We start from the raw sequence: 16,266 nt of genomic DNA, 5'->3' as shown, positions 1-16,266 counted from the left end.
TCACAAATGGTATTCCCGGGGCAACAGACGAAGAGCCCCGGCGCAACACAGGATAATCTGCTTCCTGTGTGGCAATATTGTTTCCTTACACTGGAAGACCTCGGCCACACATCGGGAACTGTCACAGTTAAGACCCGAGGCAGCACATTACACTCCTTCAGACACTCATGGGTGGAGCCACAGCTACCCACAATGTCTGGCCGACTGTGGCCGGGGCTGCTCTCAGGTGTATGCCAGACACCACAACAAAGGCATCAACCCCGACCTCAGGGTATGCTCGCCCGAGCTGCTGCCGAATCTCCAAGACGCATTCATCAATGTATCGTGAATTCAAAAACTGTAATTTCATGCATCTATATTAATATTAATAAATAATATGGTGAACAGTTCGGCGTAGAGTAGGTTAGGGTTAGTGTTTAGATTCTTTCCGTGGGCAATTATGTGTATGTATTGTAGGTAGGTGAAGCCAGAGGAAAGATCCGAACACACTACGTAATCGGAGCACGGTTGGATAAATGTTCAAACTTCATCAGTTGTGTACTAAGTGTTTTTCACTCAAAAACACCTTAGGGAATAGGTTTACTAACATTTGGCAGAGGATAGGTGGATGTGCCCCTGTACAGCAGCAGAGGGAAGGTGGACGTGCCCCTGTACAGCAGCAGAGGGAAGGTGGACGTGCCCCTGTACAGCAGCAGAGGGAAGGTGGACGTGCCCCTGTACAGCAGCAGAGGGAAGGTGGACGTGCCCCTGTACAGCAGCAGAGGGAAGGTGGACGTGCCCCTGTACAGCAGCAGAGGGAAGGTGGACGTGCCCCTATACAGCAGCAGAGGGAAGGTGGACGTGCCCCTGTACAGCAGCAGAGGGAAGGTGGACGTGCCCCTGTACAGCAGCAGAGGGAAGGTGGACGTGCCCCTGTACAGCAGCAGAGGGAAGGTGGACGTGCCCCTGTACAGCAGCAGAGGGAAGGTGGACGTGCCCCTGTACAGCAGCAGAGGATAGGTGGACGTGCCCCTGTACAGCAGCAGAGGGAAGGTGGACGTGCCCCTGTACAGCAGCAGAAGGAAGGTGGACGTGCCCCTGTACAGCAGCAGAGGGAAGGTGGACGTGCCCCTGTACAGCAGCAGAGGGAAGGTGGACCTGCAGCAACAGAGGGCATGTCCGCGTGCCCACTTCGTTTGGGATACACGTGAACAATGTAAATGATGCACATGCCCAAGTAATATGGCGGATATATTCATGTATTTTCGTTGAGTCAAGATGCCCATGAATATTTGTTTCACTGTGGAAAGTGTAGTCGTGCCCCAGGAAGACCTATATTCCCTCTCCCTCTCCACATAGTGTGTGTGTGTGTGTGTGTGTGTGTACTCACCTAGTTGTACTCACCTAGTTGTGTTTGCGGGGGTTGAGCTCTGGCTCTTTGGTCCCGCCTCTCAACCGTCAATCAACAGGTGTACAGATTCCTGAGCCTATCGGGCTCTATCATATCTACACTTGAAACTGTGTATGGAGTCAGCCTCCACCACATCACCACCTAATGCATTCCATTTGCCAACCACTCTGACACTAAAAAAGTTCTTTCTAATATCTCTGTGGCTCATTTGGGCACTCAGTTTCCACCTGTGTCCCCTTATGCGTGTTCCCCTTGTGTTAAATAGACTGTCTTTATCTACCCTATCAATTCCCTTCAGAATCTTGAATGTGGTGATCATGTTCCCCCTAACTCTTCTGTCTTCCAGCGAAGTGAGGTTTAATTCCCGTAGTCTCTCCTCGTAGCTCATACCTCTCAGCTCGGGTACTAGTCCGGTGGCAAACCTTTGAACCTTTTCCAGTTTAGTCTTATCCTTGACTAGATATGGACTCCATGCTGGGGCTGCATACTCCAGGATTGGCCTGACATATGTGGTATACAAAGTTCTGAATGATTCTTTACACAAGTTTCTGAATGCCGTTCGTATGTTGGCCAGCCTGGCATATGCCGCTGATGTTATCCGCTTGATATGTGCTGCAGGAGACAGGTCTGGCGTGATATCAACCCCCAAGTCTTTTTCCTTCTCTGACTCCTGAAGAATTTCCTCTCCTAGATGATACCTTGTATCTGGCCTCCTGCTCCCTACACCTATCTTCATTAACCCAACCAAATGTAATGTAAACTCTAACAACCATTTGTTCGACCATTCCTTCAGCTTGTCTAGGTCTTCTTGAAGCTTCAAACAGTCCTCTTCTGTTTTAATCCTTCTCATAATTTTAGCATCGTCCGCAAACATTGAGAGAAATGAATCGATACCTTTCGGGAGATCATTTGCATATATCAGAAACAAGATAGGACCGAGTACAGAGCCCTGTGGGACTCCACTGGTGACTTCACGCCAATCGGAGGGTGTGTGTGTGTGTGTGTGTGTGTGTGTGTGTGTGTGTGTGTGTGTGTGTGTGTGTGTGTGTGTGTGTGTATGTATGTGTGTGTGTGTGTGTGTGTGTGTGTGTGTATGTATGTGTGTATGTGTGTGTGTATGTGTGTGTGTATGTGTGTGTGTATGTGTGTGTATGTGTGTGTGTGTGTGTATGTGTATGTGTATGTGTATGTGTATGTGTATGTGTGTGTGTGTGTGTGTGTGTGTGTGTGTGTGTGTGTGTGTGTGTGTGTCTCTCTCAACCTCTCCTCTCTCAGTAAAGCCGTCATAAAGCCACGCGTGTGAGTAAATAAGAGAGATATAATCTCCACTGCCTGAGTCATAACACGGTGGTGTGGGCGGCAGATAAGCCATAACCCACGCCCTCACCCGCCACTTTAGACACTTCCCGAGGTAAAAGTGCAACTTTCTTAAGAAGATTGGTGTCCCTGACTCTCACTTGAGTCTCTTCACTTAAGCCTCCGGATCCTTGCGTCATAAAATTAATCTTTATCGTCCTCCTAAGTCCTCTCATTTCTTTTCGCTAATTTCATTGATAGTATTCGCGAAGAAAAACAATTAAGAGGACGTGAAGTTAATTTTACAGAATTCTTACCAAAATTTTGTTTTATAAATTTTAAAATCCAATAACATATTGTTCTGTTAATTAGGTGTAGCAGAATTATATAGTCCGGTCATGTATCTTCTAAGGTTCATATTGACGAGATCCTAATAGATAGATTTTTTTATTTTCTTATTTCGTTATATACAATAACAATAACAAGTTTAGTTATTATTGGTACGCACTTGATAACTAGCACAGTAGTCTGCGCTGACGGTTCACAACCGATGTCCAGGGTTCAATTCCCGGCCAGCATGGGGAGGTTATGGCATGTTTGGATGGTCCCCCACACCTGACACCTTTGGTCAGTCTTGGCCCAGGAGCACCTCCATACACCAAATAGGTCTCCTGATCTAGATAATGGAAACCTGAATGGACTCTTCTGCTGTAGTTGCCAGAATGTTTACAATAAAGATATTTAAAGTTGTTATTATTTATTCTCTGAAGGTAACATCAGTTGCTCATATATCACTATTATTTAATGATCGGCTGTAGACAAGTGGACACAATTATATTCAATTTATTCTAAAGAATTCACAACAATGTGATAAGATATTTGCTGAAGTCATAAAGAAATGCAAGAGAGGCCTGATATAATCTCTGACCTGACTTGCCTATTAAGCAACAATTTCCTACACTATGCCAGAAACATTGAAAAATAATTTGTAATCAAGTTGAAAAATGTTTTATAAGCAAAAATTTTATGATAATCTTGTCATTGTAACGACATTTTATGCTTTATACATGTTAAAGAAGGAAAATATTAACAGTTAGTGTCCGAGGCCAAATGCTGTGATGAATTAGGATATTCTAAACTAAAAATAAACGTACATAAATATGGTGACAGGATGAACAGACTTTAGAAAAGTATCTCAGAGACCTCTCCTGAGAGTGATAATATTTATATTATACAAAAAAAAATTTACTTGTCATTTTTTTAAAACAACGAATTTGCACAAGACAAAATTACATTATAATTTCAGTGCAAAATTCTGAAGACCAAAAAATAATTAGGAGAGCATTTGATTTGAATATTTAAAGTTGCAAGTGATTTTGAATGAGAATTTTAATAAATGTAAAACAGGGCAGAGAAATAATTAATTTAGTACAGTCTAAACAGAGTATTCAATTTCATGCTTAAGAACTGTAGATTGGCAGTTAATATCTCGTTAATAATGTAATTATAAGTAAATCCCAGTGTGAAGGGTGTCAGGGGGTAACGATTAGTAACTCTCCAAAGCCAAGAGATGAGGGTAGTAATGGTGGCTGTGACGCTGATGGATTAGTTGGCTGCAGGTGTAGACGTATCCGGCGGTGCCCGGGTCACCTTATGTCCAGGCCTATCCCACACACCCTCTGTTACGGACTCGTCACCCATGTCAGGGGGTAGGGTGGCAGTTTCAGCGTCATCTACGAGTCCGCACCTGTACTACCCCAGAATCGTATGTAAAATGGACGACGCCATCTAGTAGTGACAGGACTATACCAGCCAGTGGAGTTGGGTGTATGTGTCTAAGTCAGTAAGTGTTGTTTCCTAGTGTCCCAGTGTACTGATGACGTGTCTGTATTCACAGAGTCGACGTGGGGCTGCTATGATACAAGGACAGTCAGTCTACCCAGGGCAGCCACGGGCTCTACACCAGTCTGCTTTACGGAAGCATTGAGCCGCCGCCGGAAGAGAACTGTGAAGTGTTCTACTGTCTGCCTGTGGAGTGGCAGTGATGGGATTCGCCGTACCCGGGGCTGGCTAATAGAAGAGACGACTGACTAAGGTGCTGAAGAGGAGAGTAACCGGCGAGTTGCACGAAGCTCCTGCCTAGGATCACTACCCTAGTATTTGCACGTGAAGTGTCCCAGCTGCGCGAGGCTGATGGTATCTGCCAGCACCAGGCTGGACTGTGATTGTGGGCCTTCACGAGGAAGCTCTTAGTGAAACTGTGGTTTGGCTGCCCCGTGGCCAGGGTAGACTCAATGTTGTTTCTCGGTACCTGCTGAGGACAGTACTATGGATGAGGAAACTTCCAAGCTTCCGTTAGCTAACTTCCGTTAGCTTCCAAGACTGCAACACCAGCACCGAAGAGCGCTTAGTGTTCCATGAGATACTTTTGTACATATTAGGTCTACTAATACTTTTGTTAGGATTATTTACGAGGTGATGGAAAAGTTTATCATATGTAAATATATCTACATTTTATGAAGTGTAGCATTCAATACAACCCCCCTTTTGTTTTACTTGCAATACCGAGCTCATTCCTTGAAAGCCATTACTTGCTTGGGGCCGGATACCAGAACTTTAGTACCACCAGAAAAGAACCCGGTTGCGACCCATTATGGCCGTAACACCCTCCCCCATCTCTTACCTACACATACGCGGCCAGGTGTCTCCTCAAACATACGCTTTCCCTCTTCCTCTAAGCACATACTTCCTGTATCTTCTCCCACACACACCGTGTCATGCTTTCCCCCCGTCTATACACTCTCCCCATCTATGTCCACACACCCATCTCCACCACACGCTGTCTCCCACACACACACACACACCACACCATTTTCCCCATAACTAATCTCCCATGTTTACACATCTCACACAGTGAGGGAGGTAGCGATGCAAGCAGCTACGTCACAGGAAGCAGCAAGGTGCACCACTCAACTGCTGGAGAGAAAAAGATCAGTGGTAGTTGTAGGCATCAAAGAACAGGAAGGATCCAACAGGCAAGAATGGAATGGGAAGGATAGAGAGGCAGTACATGGGCTACTGAAGGGGTTACAGATGGAAGGAGCTGTACATAACATAGAGAAGGTTTTCAGGTTGGGCTGGTACAACAAGGACAGAAACCGACTTGTAAAGGTGGTGTTTACAAACGAAACCACGAAGGAGGACATTCTCGAAAGGAAGAGTCGTCTGCAGCATATGGAGGGATACAAAAAAGTATTCCTGCAGAGGGACAGGACGAAGGAGGAGAGAGCCAGGGCAGCAGAGGCAAGGAGGAAGCGCAAGGAGAGAGGAGCAAACCAGCAAATCACAGCCCTCAACACAACAGTCCCAGAGACAAGAGGAGAACCCAAAACCAGCATCCCAGCAACACCAGAGGGGGGGGGGGCAACACCACCACCCTCCCTTCCCCTCACCCTACCTGCCCCCACCCAACCCTCCCTCCCCCCCCCACCCCATTCTGACCCTGACACCTCTTCCCCATTCCCATCATGTCCCCCATCCCACCTTTTTCCCCCTGTCCCCCCTCCCCCCTTCATCCCATACCCTCCCTATCCCTCCTCCCCCCTCACCCCGTATCCTCCATGTCCCCCCTACCTCCTTAACCCACACCCTACCTGTCCCCCCCTTCCCTTAAACCCCCACCCCCCACCCCAAAATCCTCTGAGACCCTGCAAGCCACCTCACAGATCCTCTCACCCACGGAACAGCTTCCCACACCAGCAGAATGCTTGCCAAGAAAGGGACATGAAAATGAACAGAAGAAAGTGAGCTTCAAGGCGATGCACACTAACATAGATGGGATTTCAAATAAAACAAGTGAACTTGGAGAATGGGCACTAGAACAAAATCCAGACATAATAGCACTCACAGAAACAAAGTTAACGAAAATCATAACAAACGCAGTGTTTCCACAGGGCTACTATGTAGTGAGGAAAGAGAGAGAAAGGAGAGGAGGATGTGGTGTAGCTCTGCTACTAAGAGAAGGTTGGAGTTTCGAAGAGATGGTAATTCAGAACTGTGAAGGTTTCAGTGACTACATTTCAGGCACCATAGCAACTGGAGGACAGAAAATTATAATAGTAGTCATATATAACCCCCCCACCGAATGACAGAAGGTTGGGGGGGGGGACAGTCTAGTCAGACAGGAATATGATAGAAACAACTTGGCCACCATCAATATAATAGAGAGAGCAGCTTCTGTGGCTAGCAGGAACGGATCCAGACTTCTAATCATGGGAGACTTCAACCATGGGAAGATAGATTGGGGAAACAGAGACCCACATGGAGGCCCAGACACATGGAGAGCTAAGCTGCTGGATGTGGCAACAAGAAACTTTCTAAGTCAACACGTCAAGGGACCGACAAGAATGAGAGGAGGGGATGAACCAGCCTTGCGTGATCTGACATTTACCCTAAATGAGTCGGATATAAGGGAAGTTAAGTTGGAAGCCCCCTTGGGAATGAGTGATCATAGTGTATTGAGCTTTGAGTACCTGGTTGAACTGGGAATTATCACCCCCAAAAAAGGACTGGGAACCAAAGGGTTGGCGTACCGAAAGGGAAACTATGAGGAAATGAATAAATTCCTATGGGATATACATTGGGACACAGAACTCGGAACCAAGTCCGTACAAGACATGATGGACTATGTCACCCAAAAATGTCAGGAGGCTGTAAGCAGGTTTGTCCCAGCCCGACAGGAAAAAACAGAGAAGCAAAGGAAGAATCCGTGGTTTAATAAGGAATGTATGAAAGCAAAGGAGCTGAACAAAACGGCTTGGAGGAACTTCCGTATTAACAGAACACCAGAAAGTAGAGTGAGATACCAGAGAACCAGGAACGAGTACGTCAGTGTGAGAAGAGCAGCTGAGAAAAGGTATGAAAATGATATAGCTAATAAAGCCAAGACCGAACCAAAGCTACTACACAGTCACATAAGGAGGAAGACAACAGGTGATGAAACTTAGGGTGGGCGAGGACAGGTACACAGAGAATGACAAAGAGGTGTGTGAATAACTCAACAAAAGGTTCCAGGAGGTCTTTACAATAGAACAGGGAGATGTCGCGGCGCTAGAAGAGGAGGCAGCAAACCAGGTGACCTTGGATAGGTTCGAAATTACAAGAGATGAGGTCAAGAAGCACCTATTGGAGCTGGATGTGAGAAAAGCTGTTGGGCCGGATGGAATCTCGCCATGGGTATTGAAAGAGTGTGCAGGAGCACTTTGCCTACCACTCTCCATAGTGTATAGTAGGTCACTGGAAATGGGGGACCTACCAGAAATATGGAAGACTGCTAATGTAGTACCAATATACAAAAAGGGTGACAGACAAGAGGCACTGAACTACAGGCCAGTGTCCTTAACTTGTATACCATGCAAGGTGATGGAGAAGATTGTGAGAAAAAACCTAGTAACACATCTGGAGAGAAGAGACTTCGTGACAACCCATCAACATGGGTTCAGGGAGGGTAAATCTTGCCTTACAGGATTAATAGAATTCTACGATCAGGTGACAAAGATTAAACAAGAAAGAGAAGGGTGGGCGGACTGCATTTTTTTGGACTGTCGGAAAGCCTTTGACACAGTATCCCATAAAAGGTTGATGCATAAGCTGGAGAAACAGGCAGGAGTAACTGGTAGGGTGCTCCAGTGGATAAGGGAGTACCTAAGCAATAGGAAGCAGAGTTACAGTGAGGGGTGAGACCTCAGACTGGCGTGAAGTCACCAGTGGAGTCCCACAGGGCTCTGTACTTGGACCTATCCTGTTTCTGATATACGTAAATGATCTCCCAGAGGGTATAGACTCATTCCTCTCAATGTTTGCTGACGACGCCAAAATTATGAGAAGGATTAAGACAGAGGAGGACAGCTTGAGGCTTCAAGAAGACCTGGACAAGCTGCAGGAATGGTCGAACAAATGGCTGTTAGAGTTTAATCCAAGTAAATGTAATGTAATGAAGATAGGGGTAGGAAGCAGGACACCAGATACAAGGTATCACTTGGGAGATGAAATACTTCAAGAGTCCGAGAGAGAGAAAGACCTGGGGGTTGATATCACGCCAGACCTGTCCCCTGAAGCTCATATCAAGAGGATAACAGCAGCAGCATATGCCAGGTTGGCTAACATAAGAACGGCCTTTAGAAACTTGTGTAAGGAATCTTTCAGAACGTTATATACCACATATGTCAGACCAATCCTGGAGTATGCGGCACCAGCATGGAGTCTATATCTAGTCAAGCATAAGACTAAAATGGAAAAGGTTCAAAGGTTTGCCACCAGACTAGTACCCGAGCTGAGAGGTATGAGCTACGAGGAGAGACTACGGGAATTAAACCTCACTTCGTTGGAAGACAGAAGAGTTAGGGGGGACATGATCACCACATTCAAGATCCTCAAGGGAATCGACAGGGTTGATAAAGACAGGCTGTTTAACACAAGGGGCACACGCACTAGGGGACACAGGTGGAAACTGAGTGCCCAAATGAGCCACAGAGATATTAGAAAGAACTTTTTTAGTGTCAGAGTGGTTGACAAATGGAATGCATTGGGAAGTGATGTGGTGGAGGCTGACTCCATACACAGTTTCAAGTGTAGATATGATAGAGCCCAATAGGCTAAGGAACCTGTACACCTGTTGATTGACAGTTGAGAGGCGGGACCAAAGAGCCAGAGCTCAACCCCCGCAAGCACAACTAGGTGAGTACAACTAGGTGAGTACACACACACACACACACACATAGTACGCCCATACACTCCACATACATCCTCCCAGTCCCCCCATACACCCACCCAGTCCCCCCATACAGCCTCCCAGTTCCCCCCCCCCATACACCCTCCCAGTCCCCCCCTCCGTACACCCTCCCAGTCCCCCCCTCCATACACCCTCCCAGTCCCCCCCTCCATACCAATATACCATAGTGATTGACATCCGACTTTTGTCCTTTAAGGAAATAACAAGTGAATTTCGTGTGGAGTCCACCTCGTGGTGCCAGAACCCACCCCATAGACCCACGTCCCGTGTGCCCACCGTGTGTGTGTGTGTGTGTGTGTGCTTACTAGCAAATTGGTTTCCAAAAAGTGTAATAGGGGAATGTGGATCGAGAAATTAGTAATAGAGAAAGTGAATACTATTGCAAGTCGGAAATGAAGCAGAAAATCCCTTATTGTAATACAAGCGAATTAATATATCAGTAACTGGCAAGTGAGGGCATCAGCCGCGGCCTGGGACGACAACGTGTCAACTGTACAGCCTCTGGGACCCTCACCCTCCACCGTGCGATAAGTACTGACCATACAGTAGAACAAATAAAGATATATATTGCTACAAATATACGGTATACATATAATATTATAAATATATATAGATATATACAACAAAACAGGGCAAAATGGGAGTATATAAATAAATTTGTGGCCACTGTAACAACTCCTTAAAGTCGAAGGCAACGGGAATTGAATGTTATATCTGTAAGAATAGATTTCATTCGGCTTGTACAGGAGTGAGTAACACTACGGCACTGAGAGCTGGCCACTTGCTCTGGGTGTGTAAAAATTACTTGCCAGTTTGGAATATCCTAAAAAACCTTCTAGATAACATGACGCATGAACGGAAAATATCGTTCACTGAAAGCCTACCAGCCATCAAGAATGAGTGGGAAAGGAACAACAACAATTCTAATATACCAGGGGCGGAGGCTATAGTCAGGGATGAAACTGAAGCTGAAACTCGGGAAGTTGTAAACTCTGACTCAGTAGGCCAGGATGTAGATGACAGTAAACTAGAAAGTGTAACAGACAGCACTGACAGCTCGATAGGTGCAGACACTACGACGGTTCCCGATAGAGCGAGTCAGACCAGAAGGACAGACTTGTGCAAATTTTATGCAAAGGGCATATGCAGACATAGATATGCTGGTAATAAGAAAGGATTAGAATGCAGTTACCAACATCCCAAAAAATTTTTAAATATGCTTAGGAAAGGTGAGTGTCGATTTTGATCAATATGTAGGTTTTTCCATCCTGACATGTGCCAAACCTCACTGGAGGACAGAAAATGCTATGACCTCAGCTGCCCATACTTTCACGTGAAAGGCACAGAACACTTCATAAAGAGTGGCAAGCAGGAAAATGAATTTGGAGGAAACTCGATAATTTTTTTATACCAAACCGAAAGAGAATTCAAAAGGAGGAGCATGGAGAATGTATGGAACTGGATGCCAGATCCACTTGCATTCCAGAATTACAGATACAATTACACACCGAAAGGGAACTACAACTACGACAGACAACTGCCCTACAACAATCAGCACTGGTCAGAAAAAAACTCAATATGTCCACGCATAATGGGATTGCCGAAAAAGTCTCCCAGTCAAACTATCACTAATAGAGTAACCTCATTCATCTTGGCCAACATACAAGGACTGAAAACAAGAACAAACAACAAAGTACAGTTCATAAATGGCCTCCTCACGGAGTCAAATGCAGTATTTGGAGCTTTCACTGAAACCCATGCAGGGGAATTCTTAGACAGTGAGATCTGGATTCCAGGATATAACCTATACAGGTTTGATAGGAAAATTAGGTCACATGGAGATCTGGTCTGTATATTAGGGAAGGCCTTGTATGCTCGGAGCTCCTTAACGTTACAAATGAGGTGGTCGAGGTACTGGGATTAAAAGAGAAAATAAATTTAGTGATTAATATACAAACCACCAGATGCAACGGCCGAGGAATTCACAGAACAGATAAACAAAATAGAGAATAGCCTTGATAATTTGAAGAACCCGATACCTGATATTATCTTCCTAGGTGACTTCAACTTGCCTAGTCTCAGGTGGAGAATAGCAAACAATAATATTATACCAAGAAATCTATCGGGACCTAACCAACCACAGATTAGAGAACTACTTAGATTCTGTGACAAATTTTCACTCAACCAGCAGATATCGGAGCCAACGAGAAATGAAAATATTCTACATCTGGTCTTTATGAACAATGTAGACATTATCAGAGACATTACGATATCAGATACCACATACTCAGATCACAAACTCATTGAAGTGCAAACGACCATTAATACTCAGAATTGACCTAAAACGTAGATAAAGCGAGAGGGGCTATTCAGTAAATTCAATTTTAATAATAAAAGGATAGACTGGGAGATAATAAACAGGGAACTTACAAACATTCCATGGGAAACTGTTCTAAGTAATACAAGTCCTACAGAAGGAATAGAAAAACTGACTTTGGAAGCGTATCAAGTCTGTCTGAAACATGTTCCTTTGAGGAAAGCCAGAAAGAGATCCAACATAGAAAGAGAACGCAGACGACACTATAAACAAAGAAAAAAATAACGGAAATGCTTATGCAGACACGAATTTCCCGTCAGAGAAGGAATAAATTAAATAGGGAGATTGAAGAAATTAAGCGGAAATTGAAACACTCATATCAAACTGAAGAAAGGCAGTTAGAACAGAAAGCAATTCAGAAAAAAAAAAATCCTAAATACTTCTTCACATATGCCATATGAAAAGCAAAAACCACTGCCAGTATTGGACCTATTCGTACAAGTGTAGGTTCATACACGGAGGGTGACAAAGAAATTAGTGAAATCCTAAAAAAGCAGTATAAGGACATGTTTAGCACTCCAATAAACAACATGAAAGTGGAAGATCCAGACAATTTCTTTATGCGGGATATTCAAACCCCTGTAAATATAACTGATATCAACACAAGCGCACTAGACTTTGAAAGAGAAAATGAAAACATGCCCATGCACTAGGCCCCGGGTCCAAATTCATGGAATTCAATATTTATAAAGAAATGCAAAGTGCCAGTAGCACAAGCACTCAGTATAGTGTGGAGGAAGAGCTTGGACACGGGGAAGATACCAGATGCACTTAAAGTAGCAGACATAGCCCCTCTACACAAGGGAGGGAGCAAAGCATTGGCAAAGAATTATAGACCAGTTGCACTAACATCGCACATCATAAAAGTATTTGAGAGAGTGATTAGGAGTCAGGTCACCAATTTCATGGAGACCAATGACCTTCACAACCCAGGCCAACATGGATTTCGAGCGGGAAGATCGTGCCTCTCACAGCTACTTGAGCACTATGACAAAGTCACTGAGGCATTAGAAGAAAAACAGAATGCTGATGTGATATACACAGACTTCGCAAAGGCTTTCGATAAATGTGACCATGGCGTGATAGCACACAAAATGAAGTCAATGGGAATAACCGGTAAAGTAGGACGCTGGATACTCAGTTTTCTGTCAAACAGAACACAAAGAGTAACAGTTAACCATATAAAATCTAGTCCGAGCGCAGTTAAAAGCTCTGTACCTCAGGGTACAGTCCTTGCACCGCTGCTTCTCCTTATTCTCATATCACATATAGACAAAGATACAAGTTACAGCTTCGTATCATCCTTTGCAGATGACACAAAAATCAGTATGAAAATTACCTCGGCTGGAGACATTGAAAAACTTCAAGCAGATATTAATAAAGTTTTCGACTGGGCATCAGAAAATAACATGGTGTTTAACAGTGATAAATTCCAGGTACTCAGGTACGGAAAAAAGGAGAACCTTAAACATAATACAGGGTACAAAACACAATCAAATGTGCCCATAGTAGGAAAACAGCATGTAAAGGATTTGGGAATAAAATCTGACATAAAATCAGAGGATTGGTCTGACATAAGTGGTATACTGGACGATTCCTTACACAAGTTTCTAAAGGCAGTTCTTATGTTGGCCAACCTAGCATATGCCGCTGATGATACCCTTTTGATGAGGGTCTCTGGGGACAGGTTCGGTGTGATATCAAACCCAGATCTTTCTCTCTATTTAACTCTTGCAGGATTTCACCTTCCAGATGGTACCTTGTGTTCAGCCTCCTGCTCCCTTCGCTTAATTTCATTACTTTACACTTTCCTGAGTTGAACATTAGCAGCCATTTTCTAGACCATTCCTCCAATTTGTCCTGGTGGTCCTGTAGTGTCTGACTATCTTCATCTGCCTTGATTCTTCTCATAATTTTTGCATCATCAGCAAACATTGAGAGGAAGGGGTCTATACCCTCCGGAAGATCGTTTACATATATTAAAACAGGATGGGTCCAAGTACTGAATCCTGTGGAACTCCGCTGGTGACATCTCGCCACTTTAATGTCTCCCCCCCCCCCACAGTTACTCGCTGTTTCCTGTTGCTTAAGTACTCCCTTATCCACTGTAGCACCTTCTCTTTTACCCCTGCCTGTTGCTCCAACTTTTTTAACAGCCTTTTATGGGATATTGTGTCAAAGGCTTTCTGGCAGTCCAGGAAAATGTAGTCTGCCCACCCTTCTCTTTCCTGCCTAATTTTTGTTGTCTGGTCATAGAATTCTATTAAACCTGTGAGGTTTAATAGAACCATCTATTACCATCTCTGAACCCCATGTTAGTGTTGTGTTACAAAGCTATTTCCTTCCAGTTGCTCTACAAGCATTTTCGCGATCTTCATCACCTTGCATGGTATAGAAGTTACGGAAACTGGCCTGTAGTTTAGTGTCTCTTGCCTGTCACCCTTGTTTATTGGGACTACGTTAGCTGTCTTCCAAATGTCTGGTAAGTCTCCTGTTTCCAGTGATCTGCTATACACCATAGAGAGTGACACACTTAGTGCTTCTGCACCTTCCTTTAGTATCCATGGTGAGATTCTGTCAGGCCTAACAGCCTTTGTCACATCCAGCTCCAACATCTATCACAGATTAAGAAAGTAATTAGAAAAATAGCAATGCAAAAGATGTACAGTGACCACAACACAGCAGTTGCAACATCAGGATCTGCAGGTTGGTACAAGAATTCAACCAACTACGAGCCACTTAGTTTGATGAAAGGGAGCAGTAGAGCAACAAAAGTACACTTACATCGCATCAGGCTTGGATACACATGTACATGGGAAATAGGCTCACAGGTTCCGGAAGATGAGAGGAAATGTCAGCTCTGTGGAGAAATGCCCGACAGATCACTGGAACATTATCTAACACAGTGCACAGTTTCAAACCCATTAAGATTTCAACCTAGATTCAACAGAGAAGAAGAAGTTGTTAAAAACACATGGCAAAATGTTACTGAAGCGACCATACGAGTCATAAATACTCATACTCCACCCAAATAAAACTGAAGCAAGCAACACTTAGTGCGCCAGCCAGAGGTTCAGTTCCCACGCAAGAATATCCCTGCAAAAAAAAGAAGCTCCAACAGAACTTTTGACCTCATCACTGGTAAGGTCAAATTTCTCCAAGGTTGCCTGGTTTGCCTCTTCATTTAGTGCAGGGGCTTCTCCTTGTTCTATTGTGAAAACTTTCTGGAATCTCTTGTCGAGTTCTTTACACACCTCCTTGTCATTCTCTGTGTATCTGTTCTACCCTTTTTCAGTTTCATCACTTGTTCCTTCACTGCTGTTTTCCTCCTGATGTGGCTGTGGAGTAGCTTTGGTTGGTTCTTGGCTTTACTTGCAATGTCATTTTCATACTGACTGTTTCCCTCCTCACTCTGAGGTACTAATTTCTGGCCCTCTGGTATCTCTCCCTGCTCTCCGGTGTTCTGTTATATCTGTAGTTTCTCCATGTTCTCTTACTGAGTTGCTTCGCTACCTTACATTTCTGGTTAAACCGTGGATTTTAATGTTTTTCGTTTTTCTCCTTTTGGACCGGGATAAAACTGTCTGCAGCTTCCTGGCACTTCTGGGTGACAAAATCCATCATTTCCTGTACAGTCTTGTCTCTAAGTTCTGTTTCCCATGGTATTCCCCTGAGGAAGTGCCTCATCTTGTCATATTTTCCTCTTTGGTAATTTAGTTTTTTTTTCCTTCTGATCCCATCCTTGGATAAGTTATACCTACCTCCACCAAGTACTTAAAAGTCAGTACACTGTGGTCACTCCTTCCTATGGGGGCTTCAACTTTGACATCCCTTATTTCTGACTCATTCAGGGTAAATATCAAGTCAAGTCTGGCTGGTTCATCATTGCCTCTCACTCTTGTGGGTTTCCTGACTTGCTGGCTCAGAAAATTCCTTGTTGCCACTTCCAAGAGTTTAGCTCTCCATGAATCTGCACCACCGTGTGGGACCCTCATTTTCCCAGTCTATATTTCCATGGTTGAAATCGCCCATGATTAAGAGTCTGGAGCCATTCCAGCAGGCAACTGAAGCTGCTCTCTCTATTATATTATTGGTTGCCATGTTGTTCCTCTCAAACTCCTGTCTGGGTCTTCTGTTATTTAGAGGAGGGTTGTAAATGACTGCCACAATTTTTTTAGGTCCACCCATTGTTATAGTTCCTGTTATGTAATCTCTGAACCCATCACAGCCCAGAATTTCCATCTCATCAAAATTCCAGTCCTTCCTTGTCAGCAGGGCCGCCACTCCACCTCCTCTCCCTTCCCTTTCTTTCCCTACTATATAGTAGTCCTTTGGAAACACAGTGTCTGTTATAACTCCTGACAATTTTGTTTTTGTGAGTCCTATTACATCTGGGTTTTCTTCTTGCCCCCT

At 44.4% G+C, this 16,266-nt stretch overlaps 1 protein-coding gene across 1 annotated transcript; it reads left to right on the top strand.

The window, feature by feature from the left end:
• Positions 1-515: 515 nt before the first annotated feature.
• Positions 516-1,190, top strand: LOC138356971 (uncharacterized). Its single transcript, XM_069313502.1, has one exon. The coding sequence runs from the start codon at positions 516-518 to the stop codon at positions 1,188-1,190; it is 675 nt and encodes a 224-aa protein (XP_069169603.1).
• The last annotated feature ends 15,076 nt before the right edge of the window (positions 1,191-16,266 follow it).

The sequence above is a fragment of the Procambarus clarkii genome, chromosome 75 (assembly GCF_040958095.1).
Source record: "Procambarus clarkii isolate CNS0578487 chromosome 75, FALCON_Pclarkii_2.0, whole genome shotgun sequence".
NCBI lineage: Eukaryota > Metazoa > Arthropoda > Malacostraca > Decapoda > Cambaridae > Procambarus > Procambarus clarkii.
This window is presented reverse-complemented; position numbering and strand designations above follow the sequence as displayed.